Genomic DNA, 21,257 nt, shown 5'->3' with positions numbered 1-21,257 from the left:
GTGTTTTCTTGAAATGGTTTAATTGGGACAGATGAGAAAAACATTTACATCTATTTTTTACTTGGTCACCAGTGTGTTCTGTTATGGCACAATGTAAATATGCTTCCTGGGTTGTTCATGGTGGGCATATTTTCCTGGTCTGTCTTGTGAATGTACTTCCCAGAGCAAGGAAACCCTCACTGGGCAGGAGCTTTGATCACCTACTGATGTTAGACCTTTCTTGGTAGAACTTTAGTTCTCAGTAGATGTTAACTACCATCTGGACACTTGGACAGCATCCCCTCTCATCCCTGTTAACTGCAGAAAAGCTATGCTATTGTCCAAATCCTTTGTTTAATGGGGAGAATTGGAAGGAAAGGAGGAATACATTATTATCCACTCTTAAAATATTTTCACTTAGTTTTAAATATAATGGGACAAGCAGAATATTTTTCTTCATCCGATTTTACCTTTGGTGTACTATCTGACACATGTATTTGTGTTGGGGCCTGCAGTGTTTTGTAGACAGTTTCCTTCAGGTTGTTTGAACTTTTTTTCAGTCGTTGGTTTTATCCAAGTGAAGCTCAATCTGGATCAATTATCTCCCACAGGTAATCCAGGGTACCACAACTTTGTTGCCTCAGTGGGATAAGTGTGTCAACTTTATTGAAAGTACGCTCCCTTATGTTGTTGGAAAAATGTTTGTGGATGTACACTTCCAGGAAGACAAGAAGGAGGTGGTAAGCGCTGCTCCCCAGCTGATAAAAACAAGGGCGGTTAACCAGATCTGACATGGATATGGTCAGCAGGCCAATATCTGCCTTCTAGCTCTTCCAGTGACGAATCTAGAGAACAGGTTTGCTTCAAAGAGGAATTCCTGCAGTACCATATTAATTGAAAACTCAAACTCAAATGTTGAATGTTATCATGAAAATTAAGAAAATTTAGAAATGAGAAAACAGCATGAAATCATGCCTTTAAGAGTCAGAATTTCTCCTGTAGAGATTAAATGTGTTAGGTCAATGCTTAGGAAAAAAGAGGACCTAAATAATTTTAGGATTGGATGTTTGAACTATTGTAATTACAAAAGGTAGAGATTTCTAGTCAGATTTCTTTGTTTTACAGATGAGGAAGCTGGAGACCCAGTGATGAAGTGATTTGTAATATATTTAACAACTTCTTTTTTTGCCAATTTTATTTATTTATTTTTTGTTCTTCAAAATAAGCAACTTTTTTAAAAATTGAAGTATAGTTGGGCTTCCCTGGTGGCGCAGTGGTTGAGAGTCCGCCTGCCGATGCAGGGGACGCGGGTTCGTGCCCCGGTCCGGGAAGGTCCCACGTGCCGCGGAGCGGCTGGGCCCGTGAGCCATGGCCGCTGAGCCTGCGCATCCGGAGCCTGTGCTCCGCAACGGGAGAGGCCACAACAGTGAGAGGCCCGTGTACCGCAAAAAAAAAAAAAGAAAATTGAAGTATAGTTGATTTACAATGTTGTGTTAGTTTCTGGTGTACAGCAAAGTGATACAGTTATGTGTATAATAGTTATATATATAATATATATAGTATAATGTAATAATTAGTGATGTTGAGCATCTTTTCATGTGCCTATCGGCCATCTGTGGAGAAATGTCGATTTAGGTCTTCTGCCCATTTTTTGATTGGGTTGAAAACAATTTTTTTATTGAAGTATAGTTGATTTACAGTGTATTAGTTTTGGGTATACAGCAGAGTGATTCAGTTATGCATACATATATATCTATTCTTTTTCAGATTCTTTTCCATCATAGGTTATTACGAGATATTGAGTATAATTCCCTGTGCTATACAGTAGGACCTTGTTGTTTATCTATTTTATATATATATTCGTGTGTATCTAATATATACACACTCCTAATTTATCCCTCTAATTTATCCCTAATTTATCCCTAAACTCCTAATTTATCCCTCTCCCCTTTTCCCTTTGGTAAACATAAGTTTGTTTTCTATGTCTGTGAGTCTATTTCTGTTTTGTAAATAAGTTGATTTGTATAATTTTTTTTGGATTCCACATATAAGTGATATCATATGGTATTTGTCTTTCTCTGTCTGACTTAGTTCACTTAGTATGATAATCTCTAGGTCCATCCATGTTGCTGCAAATGGCATTATTTCATTCTTTTTTATGTCTGAGTAGTATTCCATCATGTGTATATATGTGTGTGTGTGTGTGTGTGTGTGTGTGTGTGTGTGTGTACACCACATCTTCTTTATTCATTCATCCGTTGATGGACACTAGGGTTGCTTCCATGTCTCGACTGTTGTAAATAGTGCTATTATGAACATTGGGTTGCATGTATCTTTTTGAATTAGAGTTTTCTCTGGATATATGCCCAGGAGTGGGATTGCTGGATCATATGGTAGTTCTATTTTTAGTCTTTTAAGGAACCTCCATACTGTTCTCCATAGTGGCTGCACTAATTTACATTCCCACCAACAGTGTAGGAGGGTTCCCTTTTCTCCACACCCTTTCATATTTAACAACTATTAAGTGGCTTAGAAGCAAACAAAATGCAGGGATTTTTCCCCCTTTCCTTATGCTGTCTTCTAAAAACTAGAGATGTGACATTTATTTCACAGAAAACACTGTCAATTTTTTTCATAAGCTTAAAAAGAAATCCTTTTATTTTGTAAATTTCTAAATATATATAGAAAGAGCATTGTAATCAACTTCCATGTACCCACGATCTGTGGCTATTTGTAATTGTCGTAGCGGTGTTAATGGCCCAACCAGATAAATCCACTAATAAAAGCTGAGGTTTAATTTCATTCATTTACTCAACAAATATTTGTTGAACATCTGTTATATACTAGACACTGTTCTAGGCACTTGGGATACAACAGAGAACAAAGATCCCTGGCCTCATTGAGATGACATTCTATTGGTGAGGGTAGACAAAAAAATCAATACAGTGCATACATTAACAAGTGTATTAGAAGATGATAAAGACTCTGGAAGACAGAAGAATGAGATCAGGGTAAAGACGACAAATCAGGATTGCTGGAAGGTATGAATATGTGGGGGTGGATTGTAGGATTAAATAGGATGATCAAGGAAAGCCTCATTGTGAAGATGACATTTGGCAAAGATTTGAAGGAGGTGAGAGAATTAGATATGGCATCTATCTGGGGGAAGAGTGTTCTTAGCAGATGGAACAGTTAGTGCAAAATCCCTGAGGCAGGGATGTGCCTGGAGTGGTCAGGGAAGAGCAGGGAGGTCCACGTGGCTGGAGCAGGGTGAATGAGGGTGAGAGAAGTAGGCACTGAGGTCAGAGCAATAACAGGGATGGTGTGGCATTTTATAATCCTTGTAGAACATTGTAAGAATGTTGGCTTTTACTCTGAGTCAAGTGGGGAGCTAATGCAGGCTTTTTAGCAGAGACCTGATGTGACTTATGTTGAGAGGATCGCCCTGGCTGCTGTGTTGAGAAGAGATTGTATCAGGTCAAGAATGGAAGCAGGGAGGCCAATTAGGAGACTATCAGAGGGACCAGGCCAGAGATGATGGCTTGGACCAGGTGGTAGCTGTGGAAGCTGTGAGAAGGGGTTGCATTCTGAATACATTCTGAAAGATAGAACCAGCGCAGTTTGCTGACAGATCTGTTGAGGGATCTGAGAGTAAGAGCTCTGAGTCTGATTAAATGGAAATACGGAGGTGCTATTAACTGAGAAGAGGAATACTGTGGGGAGGATCAGGTTTGGAAGGCAGGATCAGGAGTTCAGTTTCGGCCATGTTGAATTTGAGATGTTATCAGACTTCCAGGTGGAGATGTCATGGAGGTAGTAGGGTATGAGTCTTGAGTTTAGGACAGAGGTTGGGGCTGAAGGTTGGAGGAGAGAGGAGGAGTGAAATGGTTGTCCAGGGGAGTGGGAGACTGAGTAAACTGAGGAAATGTAGTATGGCTGCTCTAGGTGAAGTTGGAGGTCATGAATTTTAAAAAGTCTCCTCATTTTGGCTGTGTTCTTCTCCATGTGTTTCAGCTACACTGGAGGAGAGGGTCTATTTTAAAATAGAAATTTCAATTTAGCTAGGTTTTTTTTTTCTGATGTACATTTTCTTTGTGAAGAATTATATTTTACAAATGGCATGAAGCACAATATCTAGGTATGATTAACTAATGTAGGGGAGGAAAAGGAATTTTTTTCTCTACTATTCTAGGTTCCTGGCTGAGACCCTCCTGTAATAAAAGATTAATAGGAGAAAACCAAATAAGTTTAATAACATGTGTACCTCTTCTACTCAGGAAAACTGAGTAACTCCCAGAAATGGCCCAAGCTACCACCTTAAATTCCAAGTCCAGCTAAAGACGAAAGAAGATGTTGAGCACTGGGAGAAGCCAGTTGTGGGCACCAGACAAAATGCAGTAAATAAGGGCATGGCTGTGATGCAGACTTAAGTCCTTGCCGTCTCCATTGCTAAGAGTTTCTAGAGATTTAGTCATGCTCCTCCTCTTGGTACAGAGAGGGAGACACCCTTACAATGGAGTTTACCCTTATAAACATTCATTTCTCTCACAAAAGGGTGATTTCTACTGTTTTCAGGACAATTCCTATGTCTGCAGCCTCTCAAAAATAATCAGCCCCAAATAATCAATATGCCAAAGGGGCATATTTGGGGATGGTATATTTTGCTTCCCTTCGCTAATAACAATCCATCGTAGTCAGTCAGATATGAATATGTAAGCACCTTGGGTGCAGGTGGTCATTAAACATTGAATTTAAAGGCAAAGAAATAAAAAAGTCTGTGAAGCCATGATAATTCCACTGGTTGGTATTATGTGTTGATATGTATTACAACTATGTATTATGTGCTGAGGTTTGCTTCGGAATGCCATACATCTAAGCACATTTACTTGGATTTTTTTCTGTCTTTTGATACTTTGGAGAATTTTATGCCAAGTTCGAGACTTTATATTTGAACCTGTAAGTACTCTTCTTGTAAATAATTCCACTGAAGAATTAATGTCTTATTTCAAAATACTGAGTATTCCCATTGTGTTTTCTTTCACTCCTTGGTCGGAGTAAATGGATTGAGAATTTATCAGATAATCACAGTGGTAACATTGTAAGCCCTGGGAAGGATATAAAAACAATTAAGGGGTAATGGAGGTGTTTTTATATAGCAGGATTTTTTTTTTGGCAGTAGAAGAATTTTAAGTAATACGAAAGGTATGTGGATTAATTTGTTTGTCTCAGTTTTGGTGTGAAAGTCCCTTTTTCATGTGTCAGGATGTGACAAGTAAAGTTGATTTTGGCACTTCCCCCCTTATTTTGATGTACGTGGGATGTGAAGGTAGTGTGATAGTTACACAGATACTCATTTATTTTACATAAAATTATTTGCCTCCCTTAAGCAGAAGCTATTTGCCTCAGGGAATACTTAAGTTGGAAACTTATAAGAGTAATATGTGGCTTTTTATAGCCGTGTTACAAGGCTCTCATCCAAGAACCACCTGGAACCACTGATTTACTTGAAAAACATTCTTTATTATTAGCTACAATCCAAAGAGAAAAACAAAAATATCCCCAAATGGCACAAATTCCAGAGACACTAACTCAGAGGGGTGGGTGCCATTGTTTTATTTTCAAAAACAGTTGTTAAGCAAATGAATACAGTCAGAAGGTTAAACTTCAGGTATTTCTCAAACTTTAATGTGTACAGGAATCACTGAACGATCTGGTGGTTAAAATGCAAAATCTCACTGCATTTTAACTGGGTCTGGTGTAGGACCCAAGAATTTGCATAACAAGCTCCCAAGCAGTGCTGACACTGCTGGTCTAGGGACCACACTTGGAGTAGCAAGGCCTTTGCATCATTCATGTGTTTGCAGTTACCACCAAAAAACAGCTCTGGCAATTCATGTGAGCAGGGCAGGCATTTGACTCAGGGCGGCAGTACATCGTTTGCTAAAGCCTGTTGCATTAGTGCAAGTAATCGCTTCAATTTTCAGATCATAGAAAATTTCCCCGATTCAAATTGCTTTAAGTGGACTGTGCCAAACCCCGGGTGTGAGGGCCTTCAGGCTGCTTTTTAGTTCTGCTTTTTTTGTTGTTGTTTTTTTCCTCGGAGCTATTTAGTTTTCCTTTGAAAACTGATACCTGGGTTCCTCTAAGAGACTTTGTGCTTCTCCTCAGTATTTCTGTTTTTACAGCCTCTTTTTTTTTAATAAATTTATTTTGGGGGGCTGCGTCGGGTCTTCGTTGCTGTGTGCAGGCTTTCTCTAGTTGCAGCGAGCGGGCGCTACTCTTCGATGCAATGTGTGGGCTTCTCCTTGGGGTGGCTTCTCTTGTGGAGCACGGGCTCTAGGTGTGCGGGCTTCAGTAGTTGTAGCACACGGGCTCAGTAGTTGTGGCTCGCAGGCTCAGTAGTTGTGGCTCGTGGGCTCTAGAGTGCAGGCTCAGTAGTTGTGGCACACGGGCTTCATTGCTGCACGGCATGTGGGATCTTCCCAAACCAGGGCTCAGACCCATGTCCCCTGCATTGGCAGGTGGATTGTTAACCACTGAGCCACCAGGGAAGCCCTCTGCAGCCTCTTAATGGCAAGTTGGCCCAACTGCCTCTGGTTGGCACCCTTTGTTATAGAGAGGGTGGGAGGAGCAGTTTACTTTGGGGTTTCCTTCATAGCGGTGAAGGCATCCTCCCTCACTCCCCCAAAATACCTCTCTTCCTTTTTCATTGGGGAAAACACACAATTTTACATTACTATTTCCTTGTGACTTCCCACATGCGAGTCTGCACGTGCACACAGCCACATTCATGTACAGTCATATTTATTCACTCACACATAACAATGGGAGTTTTACAAATTTAATTAGAAACGGGAAGAATAGCATGTAGAAAAAGGAGAATCCTTCCACAGAAAGCCACCTAAAGAGGCCACATGGAACAATCTCGTGCCTATCAGATAGTGAGCCAGGGCCTTAATCCATGTGGGACTGGCTGCAGACTTTACTTGAATCAGAGGGACAGGCCAGTGGAGTGAGAGTAGGGAGTTGCAGAACTCTTTGGACGGTGGTTGTCTTTGTTACCTAAAGTAGCACTATCCAGTAGAACTCGGTATGAGCCATGTATGTAATTTTACATTTTCTACTAGCCTTATTTAAAAAGTAAAAGGAAACAGGTGAAATTAATTCTAATAATATATTTTGCTTAACCAAATATATCCAAAATATTGTCATTTCAACAAGTAATTAATGTAAAATTATTAATGCAATAGTTTGTATGCCTTATTTAACACTCAGTCTTTGAAACCCCATGCATATTTTTATAGCACATCTCAGTTCGGACTAACCCCATTTCAAGTGTTCAGTTGCCATGTGTGGCTATTGGACAGTGCCTGTCTAAAGAACTGAAGAGTTCAAGCCCTGCCTGGAGTTCAGCATGGCAGGGCTCAGTCCCTGGGTGAGTGGGTGCTAGTAGCCAGGAAGGTCCCTGAGAAGGTGGAGTTGTTGGTGTCTGACCAACTGGGTTTCTCAGAGTGCTCTAATGTTGAGAGGGGAAGGACTCAAGCAACCCCACACGAGATTCATGGCCTGGGAACAGGGGTGGGAGTTGGAGTCAAGCTAGTACTTGGTGAGGATGTTTCAGATTCTCTGGGATACCAGCTTAGAGGAGGAAACAAATTCTAGACTGTACTCTGAGGTAAGCACCTTGGAGGCTTGGTTCTCATTGGCTCAGGGACCAGCTGGTGTGGAGTCTGCAAGTCAAGGATGTTCAGTGCCTGAAAGGTGCAAAGGACTGAGTCAAGGCGAAAGTCAGGGGTTCCGAGCTCAAATACCCTCACAGCCAGTGAGGAACATTAAATAACGTACAGGAGTAAAGCTGGCTGGGTGTCAGCAAAAGCCAGGGCAGGTGCAGTGATGAGTGACAGCTGACCCTGGGCCTCGGTGTCTGGGACCCAGTAGTGATGAATAGGAATGGATGTGATATTCAGGATTCAGCTCAGGCTCTTTTCATGCCGGATGCCTGCCGAGGGTTGCTCGGTTTCTGTTTTTTGTTTTTTGAGAGAAGTCAGAAATACGGACTTGTATGTGAAATATCCTACATTTTAAATCTTGGCCAATACTTTGGAGGCCAAACTGAATATGTCCCTGGGATACCATTTTGTGGCTTTTACACTAACATTTTCTCTCCAGTTTTCAGACCCAAAGTCATGACCGTGTCTGTCAGAGAACTTTTTAAGTTTTGCAATCTTATTTAGAAGATCATGCATAGTTTAAAAATACAGCATATTAGCTAATCATTTAACAGGTTGCTTTTGTGGAAAGTTATATGAAGGGTATGAAAGTAGAACTCTCTCAGAGAATCCATGGTGTATTGTCACTGTAAATAGAGATGATGGCTCTCATCCTACTGTGACAAACCCTGATCTATAGGCTCATGACCTAAATGACAGGAGAGAGATTTAGGGGTATGTGTGTACGTGGGGAGGGATGTCTAAAGTTGGTACTTGTTTTTCTCTTCCATTTTTAAATTATTAATGATAATTTATATCTGTAACGTATGAGTAAATGCCCCAGATAGATATCAGTGTCCACGGTAGGCACACGAAGATCCCAACGATAGCTATATAATGTTTTAAAAATCTGATGATGATAATAAGGTAGCTAACTTTTACTGATATTTAGTTGGATGTCTGGTACGCATTCTATAAGAGCTTTTGATGCGTTAACTCATTTAGTCCTCGCGGTGGCCCTGTAATTGCTATTATTGCCCTTATGTTTCCAGATGAGGGCACTGAGGCTCCAAGAGTTTAAGTAAATTCCCCGAGGTCACACGGCCTGAACATGCTTTAGGTGGGGTTCAAGTCCAAACACTCTAGCTTTAAGTCAGTGTTCTGTTCCCTTGCTTCTCTCTGAAAAACACTTGAATCTTCACCATTTTTATGACTGGCATGAGGAGACCAGTCATAATGAAGAGACTTCTTAGTGGCTTGTCCTATAATTGATTCACCCTTATCAGGAAGTTACTTATTCATGTATTAAGATCTTATACAAATAAAAGGCACATATTTCCTATTTCTTAGCATTTTAGAGGTAGGGAACAGTTGGAATAGGTTTTGCTTCTAGTAGCATTCTAATATTTTAAAGACAAATAGAGTGAAAGCTTAATCAGTTTGAGTCTAACCAGGTGACATTGCATTTTTTTGTGTTCATAGAATTTTCAGAAGAAACAGGGAAACAGTAAGAAACAAGCTGATTATCAGAGATTTCATCTAAGAGCAGCATTTGAGGTTCATCTTTGGCTCAGTCCACACACTGAGCTCAGTTTCCAGTATTTCCTACATATATCATTCTGAGGAGTGATCCCTGATGTTTGGAATGATGACCTAAGGCTCTGTAAGGTTTCTTCATCAAAACAGTCTTTAAAATGTTCACCATTTTTTTGGGTTACTAAGGCAGAAATGTAAACATACACGTCAAAGAAAAATTTTCTATCGTGTTGATGCAAAGGAGAAAAGAATCTTTCCGTTTTATGCTTTGAATTGTAGTTTCTAGAAAATTCAAGGAAATTGGAGTTCCCATTTGAACATTTTGTCTGAGCTAAGTTATTAAACCACATAATTTTATTTCATTATAGATACTCTCCCCAAATTACTTATCTTTATTCATATATCTCAGCTCTGCCAATAGGCATTTTATTGCTGTTCTCTCAAATTATCTGTTTTTGTTGTAGGGTGAACCCTATTAAAGAAAAAAATATTCTGATACTTGTTAAAATGATAAGGAAGACTTTATTCAGGAGTATTGCAAAGGATGTCAAGACTTTCCAAGTAGGTGAGAGAGATCGGGCTCAACTGTGAACATGGCAGAGACAGCTGGGGGTTGGCCAAGGAGCAGGGTGAAGGAGGCAGTGGATGGAAAATGACTAAGAGGAAACGTTCAAAGGTCAGGGGACTTTTTCTGAAGGCAGGCCAGGGTGCACAGATATCAAGGGTGGGGGATGAGGAATCTGACAGATACGGAGGGTGCTCAGATATCAAGTGTGGAGGGGGTTCTCTCTAAACTGACTTACCGGGATTCTTGGTAAAACTGGGCTGTGCGGGCCTGGCACAGGGCTTAGATGAACCTGGCTAAAGGTTGGTCAACGAGAGAGTTTTTGTCAACACTCAAATCAAAGATAGTCACTGGTCTCTTATTATACATGAAAACATTCTGTACGCAGAAGGTTAATTTAGTTAAAGAGGAACGAATCTTTTATTATACTTTAGATTGAGATTTTGTTAAGTGAAGAATTAAAGCTTTATTTACTGTGTAAAACAATTCACTGATTTCTCCTGTACTCTAGTAGCTGATTCCTTTTTCTCTTTATGGTAAGGACATCGTTCATGTCCCCAAGTAATGCCATGGATGACCTAGAGTATCGTCCAGTTTTCTGAGTGCTCTGGATGAGCAATTCTGGTAGTAATTCTTATCCCAAGAACGGGTTTCTCCTCCCATCCCATACTGCTGCAGCTGGTGCCGAAGACTTAAGTACCCACATGGGTCCAATTGCAGTGGTGGAGTTTGAACTTGCAACCTCCATGCACTAGGAGTTCACCTCATTAGTTAGCCAAGATAATTGAATTGATGTACTTCCATTAATATTCAAGTTCTCCAATTCCCTTGCTCACCGTTTTTCTCAGTGGTTGAATAAATGAGATGTAACTCTAACGTTAGTGGCAGAAGTCACTTGAAAGTCAGTGTCATGCATCATAGCAATGCCTTTATACCGAGGGGTTCTTGGTTCCTTACAGATGCTGTTACAAGAATTGCTCTCAGTATAGCCATTGTACTGATAAAGATAAAGCTCCCTTCAACACAAGTCATGCAAAGTAAAGGATATTCTATCTGGCTATCAAGTGTCCCTGTTTCCGTTTGCCTAGGCAATGGTGTCAGCTATTATATCAATCAGTTTCTCTGGGTCTTTGCAGAAGATCCGTCTGAATTAAGGCAAAACAAACTGATGTGAGTTTTAAAGGGCTTTTAAGATACAGTTATAAAATATTGACCTTATTAAGAAATTACATCTGATTTTCTGAAAACTTGCATTAGCATCTCATAGCCCAGTTGTGTTCTTATCATTTGGGGCAAATTAACCTCTTTGTTTCTCTATCTTCCTGTTTATGAATGGTACACAAGGTTTTGCTGCTATAGTAATGCTGTGTAACACTCAGCCACAAAACTTCAGTGGCCTTCACCAATTAGCAGTTGATGTTGATGCACCTGGAGTGGGTTGGTGGTTCCCCTGGGCAGCTCTGCTTATTTTCGCGTGGTTTGTCTAATGTCTGGGGGTTGGCTGGTCTAGGCTGGCTTCAGCAGAGGTGGCCAGGATGACTTGGCTCTACTCCGAGTATTGTACTTCCTTCAGCCTCTAGCCTGGGCACGTTCTCATAGCGATGGCAGAGGTGCAAGTGAGCAGGCGGAGACACGTGAGGCTTCCTGAGGCCCAGGCTCAGGACTGGCATAGTGTCATGTCTGCATTCTGTTCACCAAAGCAAGCCACAAGGCCAGTCCAGAATGACAGAGCAGGGAAATAGACGCTGCCTTTTTAGTGAAAGGTCCCACAGCAAAGAGCATGGATACAGGAATGGGGGTATAGAGTTAAAAGCCATCGTTGCAGTGAATCATAGATAGGGATACAAACAGTACCTACTTCGCTGTTTTGTGACGAGGACTGAGTGAGATAATCCACGTAGAAGGCTTAGCACATGCCTGGTGCATAGTGAGTGCCCAGTGAATGTCAGCTACTGTTACTACTGTGTGCCATGCCTAAGATTAATCATGAAGAGAGAATGCATACTATCTATCAAAGAACTGTGGCAACTCTCCTGCATTGAGATCTCTTCTTTCTAATTTCTCTTCAAAAGAGTGAGTGTGAGGCAGGCACCTGGGGGATTGCTGTTCCTAGTCCTGCATATATGCCCAGTGTAGTAGCTTTCAGTTGGGATAAAGATGCTTTTATGGCTGGTGCCCTAGCCACATTCCAGAACCAGCCCTATCGTTTAATGCTTAAATCTGTCTCATAAGAGAGTCTCATGCAACTACTCAAGGAGCCAAATATAATTTCTATAACAGATCCAGGTTTCACAACTCTCTACGGGCTAAATCTTATTACAGCAAATGTCATAAGACCCCAATCCTGACAGCTGTTTTTAAGCAACCTTTGGTAAAATGACATCCAGCAAAACAAGTAATTCAGAAAGGTCATTGGGAATTCTTTTGAAATAAGTGTGGACACTACTCTTGCCCTTGTCCTTGAGTGTGCTGCCACGATGGTGACACATTTGGGCCGCCTTTCTTGTTTGTGGTCTCTATCTTTGGATAACATTGGACACTGTTGCCTTTGCCACTTATTATCGGCCACAGTCTTGTCAAGCAGATCTGATCAGGCCTGTGGGCTGCGGAGACCCTGTCCTGGAAATTCATTGGCTGAAAGAAAGCACTTAGGCCCTCCAACAGAGCCGAGTTTTGGATGTGACCAGGGAGAATTCCTTGCTGGAGGGAGTTTACCCACAGCCAAAAGCTAGACCATTATGAGACTGGTTGACTTCTAAATATTATTCTGGTTTCTGATCCGTTCCCTCGAAGAGTAGGAAAGTGGGAAACAGAAAAAGATGAGTTAGAAAATCAGAGCACAGTCTCTCTGTTCATATCCAGTAAATAGGATTTTACTCTTATTACCTCCACCCCAGCCTTATGCTTTTTGATAAGAGGACATGGTAAACTGCCCCACCAGACTGACATGCTTTATAGCATGTCTGGGGCCCAAATAGCTTGACATTTTTTTCTTTCGCCAACATTTTAAATAGCTACGCAAGTTTGTTAATCCTGACAAACTGGTATGATTTGTTTTATCATACCAGCTTGCTTGGCTGCCAGAAACTGAGGGTTTCCTAACTATCCTTAGTTTTTCTGGCTTTACCACTTCTCCCACCTTAACATGGGTCTCTTCTTTACTTCTTATTTCAATGCCATTATTATATTTTTATCAGGAGCCAATTCAAAGTTGTTCTCATAAATACAGTATAAATAATGAGTCAGTGGATAGTTAACATTTATTAGTGCATTGATTTATTTAATGTCTGTGTTTCTAGTGAAGTGACAGTTGCCAGAAAGAAAAGTTTTAGGAACTTCCCTTAAATTGCAGCCTATTTCTTCCAGGTTAACCGCATGAATTATTGATAATAATTTTTGTTTTTCACATTCACTCGTCACGTGGTTATATTTAAGGAACCATGTCTTGCTCTAGACCAGTGAGGAGACTGGAGACGTTTTAATCTTATGTTTTATTAAGATATTACGTATAATTTCTGAATATATTAGAGAGGAAAATCTCTTCAACATTATGCTTTTATTTAAGAATTTCATTAAAATTACTTTAAGATTAATGCATATAATCACCTTGAAGATTGTTTTTCTTCTTCAAGAACTCTATCAGCCTATAGCTATTTCTATCATATATAATATATATGTATATACATATATTAATATTTTTAAACCATTCTTAGCCATCTGTTCTGTACCACGTTGGCATCATCAACCTCAGAATGGACTGGGCTAACTTACTGAGTCATTTGAGTTCCACTGAAGTTTATATTTGGAATAACTGCTGGAATAACTGTTATACATTAGCATGTATAAAAGATATTTGATTAAATTTCATTTCTTTGCTAGATACCCCCTGGAGGTTTTGAAAAACATAAATCAACTTCTGTTTATTGAACATCTGCTACATGTATCGTATGAAATCATACCATGTGAAAAATCATATCATGTAAGATGTGAAATCATAAAACTAACAGTGGTGAGATATGAAATCATAAAACTAACAACTTTAAATTTGCAGAACACCATAGGGGAAGAAAAATTATTTTTCCCTTTTACCTCCTAGGTTCTTGGCTAAGATCCCTCTGTAATGAAAAGACAGATTAACAGGAGAAAGAGAGAGGTTTAATAACATGTATACCTCCTGTATACATGAGAGAGACCCAGGAAAACTGAGTAACTCGCCAAAATGGCCCAAGTCATCACCCTAAATACCATCTCCAGCTAAAGTCAAAAGATGTTGTTGTCGGGGGAGGGAAGCCAGTTATGGGAGGTTACCAGGCAAAGCACGGTAAACAAGGGTAACGTTATACAGATGTAAGTTTTGACTTCTCCACTGATAAGAGTTTCTAGAGATTTAGTCATGACATCTTCCTGGTACAGAGAGGGAGACACCCTCTCAAATGGAGGTTTCTCCTGTAAATGTAAATGTCTCTTACAAAAGAGTAACTTCTCTGTTTTCTGAGCTTTTTCTAATCTGCTGTTCCTTAAAAATAATCAACCTAAAATCTAAAATAATCCTCATGCCAAAGAGGTATGTTTTGGGGTGGCAAATTCTGCTCCCCTTCAACACTTCTTAGTTGCCTTACATATCCATGATCTCATTTGATCTAAATCATGATTCCTGTCTTCGAAGCTTATGGATTTCTTGGGGAGATCAAATAAATATAAATGGCAATTAAATACACACCTATATTGTTCTGAATATAAGCCTAATAGGAACTCAGAGAAGGGACTGAAAGTGTGGGTTTAAGTGTTTGGGATTCATTGGTATGAGGTACGATCTGAGTTGGCCATGTAGGATTTCTTTGTCACCAGAGACAAAGCTTTGAAGGAAACTGCAACTGACAGTGGGGTGAACTGACCCCTTTTGTTATCGAGCCAAACTCGATGTGTGGTAAAGTCAATCTACAGACACTGGGTTGTGGTGAAGGGAAGTACAGCATTTATTTGCAGGGAGAATGTGCAGCTAAAGCTCAAAAGACCCATACTCCTTGATGGCTTTTGGGCAAGCGTTTTTATTTTACTTACTTACTTACTTATTTATTTATTTATTTTTTACATTTATTGTGCACTTTATTTATGTTATTATTACATTGTCATATATAATGAATTAGTTATACAACTCACCCTAATGCAGAATCAGTGGGAGCCCTGAGCTTGTTTTCCTGCAACTAGATGGTCCCATCTGGGAGTGATGGGAGACAGTGACACCCGAAGTGTGTTGCTTCTGTCCAGTCTCCTCCGTAAGATGCAGCTTAACTGTCACTTGCCACTCACTGGTAGGGTTTTGATACGAGTCTGCAAGCAGTTGATTTATTATGGTCTCTGTGCAGTCAAACCTCTCTGCTAATGATAATCTGTATTTGCAGCCACTCCCCAGCACTAGCATCACTGCCTCAGCCCCACTTCAGATCATCAGGCATTAGATTCTCACAAGGAGCGCGTAACCTAGATCCCTCACGTACGCAGTTCACAGTAGGGTTGGGCAAGGGTTTTTAAATGCAACATTAGGGGTGAGGGTTGCAAGGTGTGTGATCAGCTTGTGGACATTCTTCTGATTGGTTGTTGGTGAGGTAACAGGGTGATGTTTTGAGAATCTTAAGCATCAGTCTTCTGGTTCCAACCAATCTGAGGTCTGCATGCTTATGGTCAGCAGTTTCCATCTGGTGGGGCTCTGGTTTCTGTAAACCAACTCAAAGATATGTGTCAGATTGTTATCTGTATCCCTTGAGGAGGAACTAGGAGTCCTTTGACTCTGTTTTATGGCTGAAGTATTGTGTAAGCTATCGTAACTTTTTGCTTGATTGCTTTGACTTTGTTTCTGCGTTCTGTCACTTCTCTAATTATTAACTGCTTAAATTTGCTCTTTGGAACTCAGGGGAAGGCGGGCGAGACTAAAGCTTTTTTTCCAAACAAGAAGTGGGGGACACGGAGGGGGGGTCTGTCACCAGGAAGGCCATGCAGGGTCCTGCTTGGTTTCACGTCTTCTCAAAGCGGTATTAGCATATGTCCCTTTAAATGCATTAATAGAACCATCTTGACCCATATATATAGAACACAAAGTTCCTATGTCCATGTGAGGGGAGGGAGGATAAGGAGAGGTCAAAAGAAGAGCAGGTGAGACAATTTTAATGCACTAAGATAGGAGAATCTCATTAAAAAAAAACCTTTCCTGAAGGGTACCAGGTGTATGCATATGTGTATGTGACTCACCAGTGTCTGATGTAGAATGCTGTGGGCAAAACCCTGGAGTGCAAAGAATGAAAAGGGGAACCCACTTTTAAATAGCGTTGGTTGAGGGAAAGAACTAAAAACTGCCCATATACTGACCAAATAAACTGTATTTTCTCAGTGTGGGTCCATAAAATCTGAGATAAGTAGATGCTTAACAAAATGCTGCTTTACATGGAGGGCTCTTACTCTGAATGTGGCAGATTTTACCATAATAATATTTGAGTTAATTTTTGTATGTCATATTTTGATTTTTAACTCTAAATAAATATTTTCTATGGATAACTTCACCTTATGACTTCTACTTTAAGTGATTTCTATTAATGTTATATGCTGGCTGGTTGGGGCATTAGGTCAAGGTTTGGTGAAGAAATAATATTTCTGTCTTCTTATTTAAAAATCACGTCAGGCTTTTGCTGCCTCAGGGAACATGACTTGACTGAAGGCATTGTTATTATGTGATGCTGTAGAGTAGTCTAAAGATAAAAATCAGAAGTGTTCAGTGATTTATCTTCCTAGTTCCAGCATACTAAAATCATTATTTCTCTTATTTGCATTGACATGCCAACCAATGACATTAATCACCTTCAGAGATTTCCCTTGTTCTTAAAGTCTGCTGGGGTAGTTCAGCACCATTTCACAAAAACTGTTATATATTAAATCTGTAGAGTGGTCAAAAAGAAAGAATTGAGAACCTGTGATGAGACCTAGGAGGGGAGTGGTGGTCTCAGAGGACTAGGGCAGAGACCAGCTGAGGCTCACAGGGAAAGAAAAGAGGAAAATGATTACAGTCATCTCTCAGTATCTGTGGGCGATTGGTTCCAGGACTCCCTGCAGATAACCACAATCTGCGGATGCTCGATTGCCTTATATAAAATGGTGTAGTATTTGCATATAACCTACACACAGTAAGTCCTTTAAAAAGGACTTAATTTTTTTTTTTTTACAGCAGTTTTAAGTTTATAGCATGGGGAAGAAAAAAAATCTTTCCTCTATCCTTCTAGGTTCTTGGCTGAGACCTCCCTATCATAAAAGGACAGAGTAGCAGGAGAAAAACAGAAGTTAAATAACATGTATATCTCCTGCATACATGAGAGCAAGCCAGGGAAACTGAGTAACTTTCCAAAATGGCCCAAACCATCGCCTTAAATACCATCTCCAGCTGAAGACAGAAGAAGATGTTGGAGAGTGGGGTGAGGGCTGGGGGGACAGTTGAGGGAGGTTATTGAGAAAAGCACAGTAAACAAAGGTCTGCTTGTTATGCAGACTTAAGTTCATGCCTTGCCTTCTCCATCGATAAAAGTTTCTAGAGATTTAGTCAACTTGCTCTTCCTGATACAGAGAGGGAGACGCAGAGGTTTCTCTTATAAATGCAAATGTTTCTTCCAAGAGGGTAACCTCTTGGTTTTTAGCACTTATTTTGTGTGCTCTTTCTTAAAAATAATCAGTTCGAGATAATCCTTAAGCCAAAGAGACGTGTTTTGAGATGGCATAGTCTCTTCTTCAACAACAAAATTGAGAGGAGGGTATAGAGATTTCGTGGAATGGCGATTTCCTCGGTTCTTGCCCTTCTCAAGGGAAAGAATTCAGTCAGGAGGCATAGAGCAGTTTTAAGTAGCAAGAGTTTTATTAAGCAGAGCGAAAGTACACTCCCAAGAAAGGATGAGAGTGGGCTACCTGGAAACCAGAGCAGCCCTGCAATGGGACAGGGTTGGGTGTGTCCTATGTCATTTGATTGTCAAGTTGATTGACAGCTTTAGGCTATATAACTTTCCTGCTAGTATGCAGGCACTTACCCATAAGCACCCAAGCAGAACCCATGGGGTGGGGCGGGGAAGCAAAAGCCGCAATGCTAAGTTATTACAAGTGAGGCGTAATGAACCCTGGGGTACCTCGAGTCACCTTGTAGGTCTTGGTGCGCCTGCGTCAACCTGTGCTGGCGGTTTTGTCTTGCTTGGTCCTGGTACGGCTGGAAACCTAGCAGTGGTCCTTGACCACGAGAGGGAGGATCTCTGGGCATGCTGCAACCACCAGTGTCCAGGTAGGGGAGGGAAAGGCAAACCGTCCAGGATGGGGCAGGACCCTCTCATGTCTGACTAGCTACCTAACACTCCTGCCCCTGACACATGCATAGTTTCTCTCATTAACATCACTCACTTTTTTTTTTTAAACTGAAGGTGAACCTACATTGACACATCATTATCACCCAAGGTATATAGTTTACCTTAGAGTTCACTCTTGTACATTCTGTGCATTTGAACAAGTGTATGATGACATGAATGTATCATTATAATCTCATACAGAGTATTTTCGCTGCCCTGAAAATTCTCTGTGCTCTGCCTGCTTATCTCTCCCCACCCCCACCCCACAACCGCCGATCTTTTTATTGCCTCCATAGTTTTGCCTTTTCTGGATGTGGTATCATTGGAATCATACAGCATGTAGCCTTTTCAGATTGGTTTCTTTCAGTTAGTAATAGGCACTTAAGGTTTCTCCATGTCTCCTCATGGCTTGCTAGCTCATTTCTTTTTAGCACTGAGTAATATTCCATTGTCTGGATGTATCACAGCTTGTTTAGCCGGTCACCTACTGAAGGACACCATAGTTGCTTCCAAGATTTGGTAAGTATAAATAAAGTCGCTATAAACATCTGGGTGCAGACTTTTGGGTGGACATAAGTTTCTATCTCCTTTGGGTAAATACCAGGGAATGTGATTGCTGGATTGTATGGTGAAAGTATGTTTAGTTTTGTAAAAAAGCTACCAAACTGTCTTCCAAAATGGCTCTCCGATTTTGCATTCCCACCAGCGGTGAGTGAGAGTTCCTGTTGCTCCACAGCCTCTCCAGTGCTTGGTATTGTCAGTGTTGTGGATTTGGGCAATTCTAATAGGTGTGTAGTGCTATCTCATTGTTTTAGTTTGCATTTCCCTCATGACATGTGATGTGAAACATCTTTTCTTATGTTTGTTTGCCATCTGTATGTCTTCTTTAGTGAGATGTCTGTCAAGGTCTTTGGCTCATTTTTTAATCAGGTTTTTCGTTTCCTTCTTGTTGAATGTCCGTCAGTACATAAACACAGGTAAACCTCTCACATGGGCAACTACCACAACAGCAGCAGCAACAAACAAATGCACACAACCCAAACTCAGAACCCTCTCTTAACCCTATATCCACTTGTACCCTGTCTTTGCTTTCTCTCTTTCATAGACAGACTCCTCGACTGTGTTGTGCAGACTTGATATCTCCACTTGCCAGTGAGGTCTGGCCTTTGTCTTCACCTGTCTTTGTCTTCCAACATTCTATGTCTTAGAAAATGGTGACTATAATTTGTAATACTGTATTGTATATTTGAAAGTTGCTAAGAGAGTAGATCTTAAAAGTTCTCATCTCAAGGGAAAAAAAAATACTCTATGTTTGGTTGAAACGGAGCAAGACTCTGCGGGGCCCTCCCTGGTACAAATCTTTTCCGTGTCCCGCGTTTCTTATTCGCAGGAAAAAGGCTTCAGCCTCCTTGACCTTCTCTGAGTTCCCAAGGGCAGCTTCAAACAGTTGCTAAGCAGGGAAGGGAGGGAATGCAGAAACAAAGGAGGAGGAATAAGGAGACAACAGTGCAGCAGAGTCCTGGTTCCTCCTCAAGGGATACACATAGCCGTATATCTCTGAGTTCTTCTGCAAGAACTAAGGCCCCCACCCAGGGGGAGGATGGTAACTCCAGGCTGAGCATAGGATTCCTGGAGCACCGCCCTGTTACCTCACCACCAACCAATCAGAAGAAAGTTACACACCCTGCAGCCATCACCCCAAATTTTGCCTATAAATACTTCTCCCTGAAAACTGCTGGGGAGTTCAGGGTGTTTGAGCATGAACCACTCGTTCTCCTTGCTTGGCCCTGCAATAAACCTTTCTCTGCTCTAGACTCCGATGTTTCAGATTGTTTGGCCTCACTGTGCGTTGGGCATATGAACTTGTGTTTGGTAACATGGTGATGGGTGTTAACTAGACTTATTATTGTGATCATTTCATAATATATACAAATATCAAATCATTATGTTGTATACCTGAAACTAATATATGTCAATTATAACTCAATTTTTAAAAATGCAAAAAAAAAAAGAAAATGGTGGCAGTATCCATCTGGTTGCCTGTGCCTGAAGCCTGGGAATTAATCTGACTGTTCCCACCCTTTCCTCACCTCCCCACAAAATTAATCACCTGGTTCCATTGATTCAGTCGCTGAATCTCTGGCAAATTAATGCACCCATTTCTTTCCATCCCTGTTGCCCCTCCCTAGTTTGGGAAGTTACTGTTTCTCTTTTTAAGTGAAGGTGCCAGGCTGGCTGATGTGTGTTGTGTGTTGCTGCGTGATGATGTTGGAGAGGAAGAAGTATTCCTCTCCCCTTCTAAATTCTTCTGGCTGATATAAGAATTAAATTGATGTGATAGAGAGTGACAGCAGAAAATCAAACAAAGTTAAGTAGCATATATGCATGGGAGAGACCAGGAAAAACTAAGCAGCTTGCCAAAACGGCCAAAGCCCTCACCTTATATACCATCTTCAGCTAAAGACAAAAGAAGATGTCAGTTATGGGGCAATACTAGGAAAAGTGCGGTAAAGGACGGTGATTGTGATGAAGATTTAAGTCGATGACTTCTCCATTGATAGAAGTTTCTGGAGATTTAGTCATCCTCCTCTTCCAGGTACAGAGAGGGAGACACCCTTCAAATGGAAATTTCCCTTACAAATGGAGATATTTCTTACAAAAGGGCAACTGCTATTTCGTTTTCAGATCCCTTCCTATGTCTGCTGTTCCTCAGAAAATGACCAGCTTAAAACAATTGATATGCCAAAGAGACATATTTTAGGGTGGCAAATTTTGCTCCCCTACAGTGATGTCATAAAGACTTAGGGGTGCTGGTGACTGCAGAGGCAAATGATCTAGGCCCTGAAGATTTCCTTGTTGTTTTAGCACCCTCCTGTGGGTTTTCTGTTTGAAATGGTCACTGCTGCATCTCTCTCTGTTTTCTTCTACTTTCCTGGCATTTTCCTCTGATTTCTGAGGGACACCTCTGTTGCTCCTGGACATTCTGACCTCACAACTGTCATTTACCTCTGAGGTCAGGTCCTGGCTCTGACCCTTCCCAGCTGTAAGAGCTGGAAGAGATCATGGACTCTCTTTCTCTCTCTCTGTCTTTTCAAAAATATT

General features: G+C 40.8%; 1 protein-coding gene across 1 annotated transcript in view; it reads left to right on the top strand.

Annotated features, from left to right (window-relative positions):
* Positions 1–21,257, top strand: part of PHEX (phosphate regulating endopeptidase X-linked) — a 196,724-nt gene that overhangs the window by 66,901 nt on the left and 108,566 nt on the right. The window contains exon 11 of the mRNA XM_060137789.1: positions 591–719. Within this exon, the coding sequence (XP_059993772.1) occupies positions 591–719 (129 nt within the window). The remainder of the gene's footprint in view (positions 1–590; positions 720–21,257) is intronic.

Source organism: Lagenorhynchus albirostris, chromosome X, assembly GCF_949774975.1.
Source record: "Lagenorhynchus albirostris chromosome X, mLagAlb1.1, whole genome shotgun sequence".
NCBI lineage: Eukaryota > Metazoa > Chordata > Mammalia > Artiodactyla > Delphinidae > Lagenorhynchus > Lagenorhynchus albirostris.
Note: the sequence above shows the minus strand (reverse complement) of the source record. Positions and strands in the feature narration are given on the sequence as shown.